The sequence below is a fragment of the Cynara cardunculus genome (genome assembly GCF_001531365.2).
Source record: "Cynara cardunculus var. scolymus isolate 2C chromosome LG 12, CcrdV1, whole genome shotgun sequence".
Classification (NCBI taxonomy): Eukaryota; Viridiplantae; Streptophyta; class Magnoliopsida; order Asterales; family Asteraceae; genus Cynara; species Cynara cardunculus.
Window position 1 is genome coordinate 14176175 of NC_037539.1, and position 14692 is coordinate 14190866.

Sequence of the window (14692 nt, forward strand, 5' to 3'; positions counted from 1 at the left end):
TTCAGTTTCAGTCTTCGACGTTTGCTGAAGGATCTTTGGTGTGAGTGTTGTTTTCTTGAAGTATCGTTGTCTCTGAATGAATTACAAAACATGTTCTTCAGCGATCACTGAACATGCTCAGTGTATTGATCGTTGGAACTGAAAATACAGAAACTAAAATACATCGAAAGGAAAAAAGGATTATCATTAAATCACTGAGAGAGAGGATCAACAGATAATGATTTGGGTGAACTAAATATGTATGTGCATACTAACTTTATGACTGCATGCCCCGCAATGATGTCGAAGATTTTGAAAAAAATTGATTTATTAGATTTTTGGAAACAAAAACAACCTCAATTCCCGATTTTGGAGTGCATCGCACGTGATGTACTAACAATCCAAGCTAGTACTGTAGCTTCGGAGTCTGCTTTTTCTCTTAGTGGAAGAATCATTTCGATACGTCAGATAAGACTAAGCCCAGAGTCCGTGGAGTGTTGCATCTGCTTGAAGGATTATTTGGATAGCATTGATAGGATTCAACACACGACATCGTTAGAGATGGAGATTGAAGCGGTGGAAGAAAATCTGGAAGAAAATGAAATCTTCATGGGACTAAGCTCGCCGCCAACTACCAATACCGACGACACTTACTCACAATATGGCGATGATGAGGAACTCAACATTCATGACCTTGATAACCAAGAGGCTATTAAAAGAATTTAAGAGACCAGAACTCTTCAAATCAATCCGACATGAGATACCGATGAAGATTGATGAATAAATGTATTTTCAAATAATTTTATAATAAATTTTTGTAAAACAATGTAATTTAAATTATAATAAAACGTATTTTTAAAGTGTATTTGAATGACTCGTATTTTTAAGGTGTATTTTAAACGTATTTATAATAAAACGTATTTTTAAACGTATTTATAACAAAACAAATTTAATAACATATTAAAAATCTATATCATAAAAAAATTAATTTAATTTTTTTTTTGAATAGAACCGGCTTGGGACCGGGACCAGGACCGGCTTGACATAATCGGTTATAGGTTGTCTTGACCGGTTATAGGTATTTCGACTGGAACCGGAACCGGTTAGAAAAGGACCGGTTATGGCCGGGTGAAGGGGACCGGATTTTGGCCTCACTACTTCAAAGCAAGATTAATTTGGGCCTGCAAAAGGCCGAATTACTGGGTGAAGGCCCAGCCCGGCCATTGAAGAGCGAATCAGCATATTACAATTACATATTTACAATTTTGCATTCATCACACAAATTATCTTGTTTGTGTTAGGTTTCATGAAGACAGCAGAAAGGCCTCAATGATTAGGATTTAAATCCTATTCAAATGGTAGTTATTCAATGAAGAATGAGCAAATTATCTCTACTCAAATCCTCAACTCCCTCTGCAAGGATAATCTCAAATCCTAATCGTTCGTTAATTCCAACTAATAATCTTCTTGGACACCCACCAACTGCCACCTCGCTCTCGCTGCTCCTTCAATCTTACATAAACTCAGACACCCCTTTCCATGGCCAAAAGATTCATACCCATATTATCAAAACTGGGTTCCCATCCAATACAAACATTTCCATAAAACTTCTCATTTTGCATTTGAAATCTTCTTGTTTGTTATATGCGCGCCAAGTGTTCGACGACCTGCGTCAACCAACTCTGACCGCTTATAATTACATGATAGCGGGGTATACAAAACATGGTCAAGTGGGAGAGTCGTTTAATTTGGTTAGAAGGCTTGTCTCGTGTAATGAAAAGCCGGATGAATATACATTTTCCATGATTTTGAAGGCTTCTACCAGTGATAGTGTATTGCTTAATGGATGTTGGATTGGAAAGGAGGTTCATGGCCAGATTATGAAATCTTATGTTGTAGTGGATGATGTTCTTTCTACTGCTTTGGTGGATTCGTATGTGAAGAGTGGGAGGGTCGATTATGCTAGGAGAGTGTTCGATTTCATGATGGAAAGGGATGTAGTTTGTTCTACTTCACTGATTTCTGGATATATGAGACAAGGTTTTGTGGAAGATGCTGAGGACATATTCAAGAAGACGATCGAGAAAGATGTGGTGGTCTTTAATGCCATGATTGAAGGCTATAGCAAATCGATTGAGACTGCCAAGAAGGCCATCGAGATTTACATAAGCATGCAAAGATTGGATTTTAAGCCTAATAAGTCCACATTTGCCAGTATCATTGGAGCCTGTTCTCTATTATCAGCATGTGAAGTTGGGCAACAGGTTCAAGGCCAACTCATGAAGGCCGAGTTTGCAACTGATATCAAAATGGGAAGTGCTCTTGTTGACATGTACTCAAAATGTGGAAGGATTGAGGATGCCCGAACAGTTTTTGACTGCATGCCTGTAAAGAATGTGTTTTCTTGGACTTCAATGATAGATGGGTATGGGAAGAATGGTGATCCAAGTGAAGCCCTTAACCTCTTTGGTCAAATGCAAAACGTCTTTCGCATTAAACCCAATCATGTTACTTTTCTTGGTGCTCTTTCAGCTTGTGGGCATGCTGGGTTGGTTAGTAAAGGACAAGAAATTTTTGAAATCATGGAGAAAGATTACTCCATGAAACCAAACATGGAGCACTATGCTTGTATGGTTGATCTACTGGGCCGAGCAGGAAGGCTAAATCAGGCATTGCAGTTTGTAATGGCAATGCCTGAGAAGCCTAATACTGATGTTTGGGCTGCATTGCTTAGTTCTTGTAGACTACATGGTGATGTAGAGATGGCAAGTATTGCTGCCAATGAGCTTTTTAAGTTAAGTCGTGATGGTAGACCTGGAGCATATGTTGCATTATCAAATACTTTAGCAGATGCAGGGAGATGGGACAGTGTTAGTGATGTCAGGGTACTAATGAAGATGAGAAACATATCTAAAGAAACCGGTTCCAGTTGGGTTGGGACGGATGATGGTTTAGAGTGTCTGCATGCTACACAGAAAGTTTGAACCAGTGTAATATACAAAGTGAAAGGTACTCCTCTAATTGTTGTGGAAGTGAATCTGATTTTAAATTTATTATCACACAAAGATTAATAGGGAAAATTTCGCTTATTTCGATACCTGACTTCTGTTCTCCATCAGACATTGCACTCTCTAACCTGCCTTGTTAATTCTCTATTCTATATCCTCTAGTGCAACTACAAATACAGTTTCTCTGCTGTAACAGAACATGGTCTGATTTGCAGTAGAAACTCTGTAGTAATACTTGCATCAACAAACAACAGATAGTTGGATATCAGCTATCACAATACTTACCATTTAAAAAGATGAAGTGATTATTTAGTTGCAAGGATATTAGATGTGATGTTTGGTCATGTTTGCCGTCATGATTTGTTATTGTTGCTTTTCATATTTGTGACTTTAATATCTGGCCCTCAATTTACATGAATACTCACTACCTCTTCAGGGTGAGCTACAGCATTAGTAGTTTGCACTCAGACCTCTAGGGAGAAAGGTCTTCTGATTCAAACAAGCCTTGTTATTAGGAGTTCATTGTGTATACACAGTAAAAGGTTTTTACACAAGAGGCTTTAATTTAGTGGACACTTGGTTAAATTTTAAGGCTTCTTGTGTAAAAAATTATGCATACTCTGAGTACTAAGTTTGCATCATTGCTTATATTTCTAGACATACCTAGCTAGAGAATGTAGCTGTTGAAGTTGGTTTTAGAATCTTATTTCGTTTAGCAAGTGTTTGATATCATCTTTACTATAATTCCCTGTCAAGTAGAACTATTAGACCAAGTCCTGAACTTGTAGTATGATCATAATGACATCCATTATACATTGGCTTGGATTTTTATCATTTATGTATGCATTTGCTTTTTCCTTCACATTTAGGCATTATAAAGTACAAGGGTGATGATTAGAAAACTAATCTATTCCAATTATTAGTAAGTTATCAAAAAATTAGAATGTGAAATGTGCAACGTGCATCTGCATAACCATGGCTGACAATGTAAGCATGGAGCAATAGAAGCAAAATGAGAAGGGAAGAAAACACGCAACATTTCATCAATAGTAAGGTGGCCCCCTGGATACATCTGGCCTGGTGGGCCTCTTGGACCAACGTGGTGCATTTGTGTTGGCTAAGTCGAAGACAGACCATAATTGCCACCATCTGGGTATCCTCTTGAGGTCGGGGGCATTTTTATTCATAGACGACCCAATTTTTTTAGCCTAGGATACTCCCCAGAGGCAGCCTCACCTCCAAAATGTGAGCCACTGCTGAATCCACCACCACCACCACTACCAAAAGAGGGCGGCACCTGATTACTGAATCTCTGACCACCACCAACTGCTGAACTTCATCTGTGGGTATTGATGAGAAGGCATTCAAGAACCAAAAACAGAATACTAATGAAATCACCTGTCTGTCTGTCTGTCAGTCGGTCATAAGGCCAACGTACCTCTCGTCTTCTTGAAACTGGAAATAGAGTCAACAACTGTTTTTGAAGCCCGTGGTTATTGTCTTCTTTTGAACGTCATTACCAAAGTTTGTAGTGTATTGTCATTCCACAATGCATATATATTTGATTAAAAAGAAAATAATGTGACAGATGCATGTTTATTATATTGAATTACAGATGTACTTTTCCTAATCCAGTTTTAATGCTTCTTTCCTCTGCTTTATATATGAATACTATATATCATGGTGGCCTGCTCGGTTTTTATGTGGTCATGGAACTTTTATTCAATCTATTGGCAATGTATCTCCTTCATTTTTCTGACACGGCTTTATAAGAAAACTACAAAATTACAAGATAGTGTCGTGATCTACTCCACAACTTTTTTACATGGATGGGATTTATATTGTTTCTCGCGAGGTGCAAGTTTTATACATCTTACGCGGGAGGAACGAGTATTATATGATATATGTACATACATATATACATACAACATGCACATGGTGTAATTTCAGTGGGAAGCCCATTGATTAGGGGGTTGAAATAACATTAGTGGACAAATGGTACCAGAAAAGCATAATTTCAAGTATTAAAGTATTTAGGTTCCATGATTTAGACAAAAGTCGGAGAGCTCAATTATGACGTAACTAATCACATGAAGACAGGGTGGCTGAAGTGGACAGTTGTCATTGGACTGCCATGTCACAAGTTCCTTCTAAGACCGGAAGTCCTAAAATTGAAAGACATTCTGTGTGTTAGCCTTCAGACCAATTATGGTCTATGAATCAAAGCGTTTGAGCGATAACAAAGGTCCTTGAGAATAAGTTAGAAATTGTAGAAATGAAGATACTTAGGTGGATATGTGGAGAAACAAATGTTAAAAACGATACTAAACAAGGTCTTTAGCACGGAGTTGTGAGTTGCACTCGTTATAAAACATTGAAAGAGAAGATTGCAGTGGTTCGGACACATTCGTATAAGATCTATGACAATGAAGATGGTAGAGAACATGATAGTTGAGGTGTGAGGAAGGGTAGACAGAGCAGTTGAAGAGGAACATAACGACTTTAAAATATGGAAATGTAATTGTTTTATTAAATAAACAGTAAATTACAAATTTCGTCCCTGTGGTTTGCTTTGCTTTGCTTTGCTTTGCTTGTAGTCCCTGGACCCTAAAATTCATGAATAGAATCCCTGTGGTTTATGATGGAGGTCCCTGAAGCTTACTTTTGTTAAAAGACTTGGTTAAGTCAGAGGTGTTTTCGTCAATTTACAATATAATTCATTTTATATTAAAAATTAGATTATCAATATATTAGTATAAGTATAACATTTATAACATATCTATGTGTGTAGCACGTGAAAAAATATCCCTTGCCCTTTTCTCCAGCGAAGACAATCTCTCCTCCTTCCTCTTTTTTGTTGCATTTGGTACATGGGACATGGGACAAAACTTACCGTCCACGTTTGGTGCAGCATAAGACAGAACAAAAACTCACTGTCCCATGTTTGACATGACTTGGACAGGGACAAGAACTGAGATAAGGTGGAACAACATGAGACAAAAGATGTTTTTTCTTGTTCCACCAAAATAGGTGGAACAAATTGGAAAAAGAACGAGACAAAAACTAAAATATTACTAATGTACCCTAGTTTGATATATAACCTTAATATGACATTTGTTTTTTTTTATTAATTTTGATATCCAACCCGTTATGCGAGCCGACTAATCCCAGGGTGACCACCTGCTTTGCAGATAGCCCGGAGTTACCACATTTGAACCTCCGTGGCCACAAGGGGATTTTTATTTCTCCTTGGATTTGAACCTGTGACCTCCTGGTACTTTTGACCTTTGGAGCCAAGCTCAAACCAATCAGGCACCACCCTTGTGGTTGACATTTGTTTTAATGGTCATCACCACTAGTTTTGGCGCCGCCACCACCGATGGTCAATGGCGGCCACCTCAACCTCTTCTTCCACTACAACAACATCCTCCACCGCCTCCACAACCACCGTCCACGTCGTCCATCTCCACCTCTACCATAGTCGAACACCAACCACCACCGTTCAATGCCACCACCATCACCACCACCGGTCGCCACCTTCAACTCCTCTACTACAACAACCTCCTTCACCACCTCCACAACCGTCGTCGACCACCGACTACCACCGTCTATTGCCACATTTACAACCACCATCGGCCACCGACCACCATAACCTATTACCACCAACACTACCACCGTTGGCCACCTCCAACTCCTCTTATACCGCAACAACCTCCTCCATGGCCTCCATAACCACTGTCGACCACCATTGTCCATTGCCACCTCTACAACCACCCTCGGCCACTGTTCATCACCTTCCATTGCCACTACCACTACAGCACCACCACCACCGTTGATCACCTCCAACTCCTCTTTTACTGCGACAACCTCCTCCATGACATCCACAACCATCGTTGACCATCGACCACCATCGTCCATTGCCACCTCACCTCTAACATAACCACCACCACAACTACTATCTTCACTGCATTAGCCACAACTACCTCCTCCACTGTTGTCAACCGCCACCACCACCATAATCTACCATCTTCACGTCCTCTATAACCACCGTCGTGTATGCATTCATTTATATGAAAATTGTGTAAAAATATTTATAAATTAAATTCTTTAATTATTTACTTTATTCATGTTAATTGTAACTATTATGTAATATTTAAAATCATCAAATAACTTTTGGGGGTAACTTGTCTAGTTCTGTCCCGTCCGGTCCTAGTCGTATCAAACACCAGATATACACTTGTTTTGTCCAGTCCCGTCCAGTCCTCTCGTCTTGTCTTGTCCAGTTTTATACAGTCGTGTACAGTTTTGTATATTCCTGTACAGTTCAGTTCAGTTCTGTCCTGTCCAATCAGGTATACGTACCAAACGCTACTTTTCTGTTTTACGGGTGGCACAACCTTACCCGGTTACCCTGCTCGTTTTTCCAATGAACCTGCTCCGACAACCTAGTCATCGTCGTCCTTCGCAAACTCATCTGGTATCACCCGTCCTCCCCCCCTTCCCTGCAACAATGAGACCCTCCATCCCGACTCCCTACTCCCTTTTCTCCGGCAAGACCTGCTACGTTCTCCCATTTTCTCATTGAGATGTCGTTGGAGGAGCAACTAGTCCAACTTCTTGAGCARCCGAGATATTGAAGAACGAACATTTGCTTGAATTCCTTAAGTCTAGTACTTAGCCGTAAAGGCAAGTCCATATCAAGGCTGCACGTGAATCTGACTCTAAAATTTTTAGAAGCCTATCGCTTTTGGCGGATTTATTGTTTTTATCTAGCTGGTGTTGATGCTGCAGCAAGCGAGTAGGGGCGAACAATCAGGTGTTTGAACATAACTTCGATTGGGCGAGAGGTGTAAGCACCGCGAGGTGTGAAGCGATCTCATACCGCATTGCAAGCTACCTTTTGTTAACCCGGTTCTAGCTGCAAGAAAACAGAAAGGAAACACGAAAAACAAAAACCATCATGACCCCCTACTTCCCTCATCGGTCCAGATCCAAATCTTGTAAAGAATCTCGATGGTGCAGGTGTCTGAGAAGGATTTCGTTTCTCCCACTACGGTGTAGGTGTGTGTTGCATCCAATAGAATTTTCACGGTGCGGGTGTGGGTTTGGGTTTCTTCAAGCATTAATCTTCAAGGATCGATTTGGGTTTCTTCGTTTGGATTTGAGTTTCTTAAGGGATTGATTTGGCATCTTCAAGGATCAGTTTTGGGTTGCGTTTCTTCAAGGATGGATCTTGGGCATCTTCATGATTTCTGGATTTTTTTGTTATTCAAATTATTTGATTTGGAATTAGATTTTTGATCTAACAATATTTTGAATAAAATTATGTATTCTTCAAACTGATTTTTTTTTTATATTCTTAAAGTTGCTAGTGTGTATTTTATGGTGGCCGGATTTAGGGTACCGGCCAAAGAAGATGACGGGAGTAGGGAAGTGGCTGGCAATGGAGCGATGGGGGTAGGGTGTGAGGTGGGGACATCAGACATGTGGCATAAATTAATTGGATGATATATATTTTTTAAATAATGGCTAAAATTAAGATCAAAATATCCCTCCTTTTAAGGGAACTTAGCTTCATGACTTCCATTCCATTGCAACGAAAGTGAAACCACATGGTATCCATGAATTTTAGGTTCTAGGGACCACCATCATAATTCGCACCAAACCACATAAAAGAAGATTTGCGTACTCTTGAATAAATATTGCATAACCATGATCTTAACTGATTACTACAACAAAAATAGTCTATAGAAGTATGTACCCAAAGATTTGAAGAACTTTGGTAAAGGTTTTATATATGCTTTTTAGTTTTGTCAAAAGTATCACTATATAATGGTAGTGACAGGTCTTAGCAACACTTCTCTAAACAAAACTTTTTAGATACACTTTTTTTGACTTTTAGAAACATATCTGAGCCTTTTTAAAGTTGTTTGAATTTTCTTAAAAAACCGTTATTGAAGATGCACGTTCAAGAAACTTTTTAAGCATAGTGACAATTCTAAAATACATGGTTCAGTTTTAGTACAAACACCCCTCCAATATCATACTATATTGGCTTCACCAGAAGTTCCAACCGACATCGTTGTGGCGACAATTTTGTTCTTTGCTTGTAATGTCATACATTCAACAAGAATGTGACTTTTCTTTCTTTAGATATTGCAAAAACTTTTACATCGATATATTGATTTTGATTTCCCATAAGAATGTGAGCTCTTTCCGAGTGATCTTCCTCTTGCATTTAGTCCTTCGATATTTGGGAATTACTTCTTCAACTCAAAGAAGATACATCTCTTTAAGAGTGAATGCAACTCTACAAGATATATGACTGAATCCGTAAAATAGGCAAAAGACAGTGATAAAGAACATAGCAAGATCAACCTTAAATCTTTCTCTTAAAATAACATATCCAAATTCTTCAAGTCAACGAGAATCTCCTCGAACTTTGAAATGCGTGCCAATACTGAATCACCTTCGGATAAACATTACACATTTGCTTCATGTAAGACCTACTGCGGAAACTCTTCGCCATAACCTCTAGAAGAATTTCATTAGACAAGTGCAAACTTATCAGAAATAAAACTCTTGAATCATTTAGTCGTTCTTTCTCATCTTCGGTCTAAGTTGTGGGCATATGTTCACGTCCCTATAGACAATTGTGTAAATTCATATCTCATCTTTATCTTCCGTGACGGAAATCTAATGTTCCTATATTAATGTTTAACAATAGTAACTGGCACTTAATTGATGCCATGATTTGGGTTCACCCGACAAACAATCCACCAATCCAACATTCAAATTCCTAATTAACATCAAATCCTTGAAGCTATGATACCAACTGTTGTGAAATTGGATAAATGAAGTTTAAAGAATTCAATATGTTGAAATTTAGTTTGACAGTCAAACTTCCCCAAGATCAAAACTACACATACTACTAATGTTGGTTTTACGTGGAGCAAACACAACATATGGAAATATAAAGCATAAGGAGAGAATGACATCAAAGATTTTTTTTATTTTAAACTCAGAAAGGGAAAAACCATGAACGGAGGACATCCACCATCAATACAATTGGTGTTACAATATAGCTGGTTAGTTAAGGAGGAAAGGAGCAGAGTAATGAAGAACATAACAAACAAACAACCCTAATATGGAAATAAAACCTGTGAGTCTTAGGTTAATGGTCAACATAATAGAGCTTCGACGTGAACTCAAACCGCGATAGTGTCGTGATTTATCCTGCAATTTTTTATATGAATGGGATTTATATGGTTTCTCGAGAGGTGCAAGTTTGATACATCTTACTCGAGAGCAACGAGTATTATATGATTTACTTTCATACATATATACATACACGCGTATGGTGTAATTTCAGTAGGGAGCACATTAATTGGAGGGGGGGGGGTTGAAATAACATTGGGGGACAAATGGTACCAAAAACAATAATTTTTCAAGTATTTTAGGCTCCATGATTAAGATAGAAGTATGAGATCAATTATGACGTGACTAATAACATAAAGACAGGGCTGAAGCGGAAAGTTGTCGGTTTATGGTTCATGAAGTTGCTCCATCATCAGTAGCTAAAACCAAGGTCGTAATCTATCCCATCCTTTAGGCGGGGATAGGTTCATAAGAGGACTTGGTTCAGAAGTTGCATCTTTCAGTACTGGGACCAAAAAATGGGGTTGATCGTGTTGACTAAAAAAGAGGGAGAGAAGAGAGCCTTGTAGGCTATTGATAAAAAAAAAGATTTCCTTCCCTTTCTCCCTAAAACTGTCTATAAGGCTAATTTAGCCTAGGGGAAAGGCTTTAGTTTGATTGCAGCTAGCGCACTTGACTAAGAAGATAGAAAGGGATTTTCTCGTTTCAGGATGGGAGTGACCCTTTCAGCTTGCTAGTCCTGTTCATTATCCAATTCGCTCCAATAGACATGCATGGTTCCGTAGTCAAAGCAACTTCATCATTTTCGTGTATCCATCAGGGGTTCTCTGCGTGTAGTGTTAGATTCCCCTGGATGGGTCTCGTAGGAGAGAGAAGGGATCATCTCCACTCAAGTTGTAAGGTCTAATCCCCTTATTACGGCTGAAAGAGAAGAGCAGGGGGTGGTAAGTTTAGTACGGCTCTCCCTCCGCTTTCTTAGGGCCCTCACTTCCTCACTTAACTCACTCAGATGGTTGCCACACTGGCGCTGCTTGTGCAGTCTTGGGAAATGGTTGCCGAGTATTGTGTCACAAGGTCCTTCTAAGTTTGGAAATCCTAAAATTGAAAGACATTCTATGTGTTAGCCTTCACACCAATTATGGTGTAGGAGTCAAAGCCTTGGGCGACAAGAAAGGTCCTTGAGAAAAAGTTAGAAATTGTAGAAATGAAGATGCTTAGATGGATATGTGGACAAACCATGTTGAAAACAATACCAAACAAGGTCTTTAGGGCAGAGTTGCGAGTTGCACTTATCATAAAAAATTGTGAGAGAAGATTGCAGTAGTTGGACACATTTGTATAAAACCTATGACATAGGAAGATAATAGAGAACACGATGGTTGAGTGGTGAGGAGGGATATACAGAGCAGTTGAGGATGAACATAACGACTTTAAATATGGACATGTAATTGCTTCATTAAATAAATATTCCATAACCATGATCTTAACTGATTTACTACAACAAAAATAACCTTTAGAAGGAAATTTTCTGTACCCAAAGATCTTTTGTAAAGGTTTTGTATATGCTTTTAGTTTCATCAAAAATAACCTTTTAGTTTAGCTGTAACCTCCCGATGAATTTCATTAGATAAGTGCTAATTTGTCAGAGATAAAACTCTCAAATCATTTAGTCGTTCTTTCTCATCATCGGTCTAAGTTGTAGGCATATGTTCACGTCCCAAAAAACATTTGTGTAAATTCATCTGAATTAAAACATCTCTCATCTTTATCTTCCATAACGAAAATCTAAGGCACATTTTACCATGCCTCGTCTAGGTTTACTCCGTGACTTACATGCCAGGCTAGGTCACATGTTGGATTTTAAGGCACTTTTTACATCAAGTATGGAGAATAGTGGTTTGTAGAGATCAAAGTCAAATAAACTGAGTATATGGAACCCCATGTTTACTCTTCAAAAGAGCCATTGAGGAAATAAAAGAGGTTCCAACATATATAAAGGGAAACTGGTCAAGACTAGTCGATATGAGATTTTAAGAACCCAGACAGAGTAATCAGCTCAAATTAATGAAGAGGTGATTGTAAAGTAGACCAACCCTAGAACCGTGGCCTATGTATATAGAGGTAATATAAATGACACAAATGAATGGGACTACCAAACCTAGACCTCTGGGATTTTCTTCTTCTTGGATCAAACCAAAATTTTAATTCGGACGGAATAAGTTGGGTTCAAGGTTAATACAATTGAACTTGGACCTGAACTCAAACCATGAAAATTGGATACATATGTTAAATTATAAGCCAAATCATCAACAAATCAGTTTGACTGTTAGTTGATCGTTAAGTTGGATGGCAGTTATGGGTTTCCCGCCAAAACTGCTTCTGAACAGTGGTGTTCCCTCCAACAGTTGCAACGTTTCTGTGTTTTAGTATTTAAGTGTTTTTGTATCCCTGTTTTCATTTGCGTGAACAGTTTTCAAAGATTGAAGTGTCTTTGTAATATTCTAAGTGTTCTTCAATAAAGAACCTGTTTATGTTGTGTATATGTTATTTCCATCAAATGGTATCAGAGCCATAACATAATATGGCATCGAGTTCTCTGAATGTTCTACAATCTCAGACTCAACTGCCTAAGTTAAATGGGAGGAACTACTTTCATTGGAGTATCCAGATGAAAGTTATGTTCGAATCTCAAGACTTATGGCAGATTATTGAAGAAGGAYTGATAGTACCCGAGAATCCTACTGCTTTAACCGCACCACATATGAGTGCACTGAACGAAGCAAAGAAAAAGGAAAAGAAGGCTTTGTTTCTGATTTATCAAGCAGTAGATGAACATATATTTGAAAGGATCTCTCTATCACAGACGGCCAAGGAAGCCTGGGAATTGCTGTTCAAATCATACAGAGGGGAAGAGAAAGTAAAAAYAGTTAGACTTCAAACCTTAAGATGCGAATTTGATAGCCTTAAGATGAAGGAGACAGAGACAGTTGAGGAATATTACACGAAAGTAATTGTGTTGGTAAATCAGATGAGACTGAATGGTGAGAGTATTAATGATAGACGAATTGTAGAGAAAATACTTCGTAGCCTTACACGCAAGTTTGAATATGTGGTGGTTGCCATAGAAGAATCAAAGGACTTGGAAGAMTTCTCTCTGGAAACATTATTAGGGACCCTGCAATCCCATGAATTACGCATGAAACAGTTCGACACTACAGTAATGGAACATGCCTTTCAAGCACAGTCTTCGTGGGAAGTAGGCACAAGTGACAGGCAAAAGAAAGTGGATGCACATAGAGAAGATCAGAATTATACAGTCTCCAAAGGCAAAGGAAAAAGTAGACCATTCTCTCAAATTAAATGTTATTACTGTGATAATTTAGGACACACAATTAAAGTTTGTAGAAAAAGGTTGGCAGAAGAAAATAGAGCATCAAACTTTATGCACAAAGAAGACAGTCATACTGATGACACAATGTTTATGATACTTAATATGCAAGAACCCACTCTTAGTGAACTTTGGTATTTAGACAGTGGTTGTAGCAACCACACGACAGGAAACAAAGAATTGTTTCTTACTTTAGAAGAGTCAGAAAAGAAGGATGTAAGGACTGGAGATGATAAAAAATTAAGTGTGCAGGGAAATGGAGATATTGCCATCAAAATTAAGGATAAGGATAAAAAAATTTCAAACGTGTTTTATGTTCCCGGCCTTAAAACATAATCTGTTGAGTGTTGGGAAACTTATTCAAAAGGGGTATGGTTTACACTTTAAGGATGGATTATGTGAGATAACTAACTCTAACAAATTAGTGATTGGAAGGGTAGTTATGACCACTAATAAAATGTTTCCAATAAAATTTGATGATGAAACTTTTTTTCTCCTTATCTGTTAGTACGAAAGAAGCTTCACTCCTTTGGCATAAAAGGTTTGGACATGTAAACCTCAACACCTTGACTCATATGTACAAAAATGAACTTGTAAAAGGTTTACCTTTAGTTGGTCCTTCGTCTCATGTCTGTGAAAGCTGTGCACTGGGTAAGCARTCTAGAGCATCATTTCCTCATAACAAYACATGGAGAGCAACAAAACAGTTGGAACTTGTCCATACGGATATATGTGGTCCCATGAAAACCCCATCCTTTGGAGGAAGTAAGTATTTTTTAACCTTCATAGATGACTTTAGTAGAAGAATCTGGATATATTTCTTGAAAGAAAAGTCAGAAGCATTTGCATGCTTTCTTACCTTAAAAGGCAATGGTTGAAAATCAGAGTGATTTCAAAATTAAAAATTTAAGGTCTGACAGGGGAGGTGAATATATTGGTCACGATTTTGAGGATTATCTAAGGAGTAATGGCATACACCATCAACTTACAACTGCCTACACACCCCAGCAGAATGGGGTGGCAGAAAGAAAAAATAGAACCATAGTTGAGATGGCAAGGTGCATGTTAAAAGGCAAACAACTACCTAATATCTTTTGGGCAGAAGCARTATCCTGTGYTGTTTATTTAATWAATAGATCCTACACAAAMAGCCTTACTR

At 38.3% G+C, this 14692-nt stretch overlaps 2 protein-coding genes across 2 annotated transcripts; both read left to right on the forward strand.

The window, feature by feature from the left end:
- Nucleotides 1–1332: 1332 nt before the first annotated feature.
- On the forward strand, nucleotides 1333–3075 carry LOC112523360 (pentatricopeptide repeat-containing protein At1g28690, mitochondrial). Its single transcript, XM_025132940.1, has one exon. It carries the CDS (start codon nucleotides 1356–1358, stop codon nucleotides 2961–2963), a length of 1608 nt encoding a protein of 535 aa, XP_024988708.1. The 5' UTR covers nucleotides 1333–1355; the 3' UTR covers nucleotides 2964–3075.
- Nucleotides 3076–12726: 9651 nt separating this feature from the next.
- On the forward strand, nucleotides 12727–13869 carry LOC112523722. Its single transcript, XM_025133403.1, has one exon. The coding sequence runs from the start codon at nucleotides 12727–12729 to the stop codon at nucleotides 13867–13869; it is 1143 nt and encodes a 380-aa protein (XP_024989171.1).
- Nucleotides 13870–14692: the final 823 nt, after the last annotated feature.

Bases quoted from the DNA above. Each gene is read 5' to 3' on its own strand.
- LOC112523360 (XM_025132940.1), top strand. From the start codon at position 1,356: ATGAGCAAATTATCTCTACTCAAATCCTCAACTCCCTCTGCAAGGATA.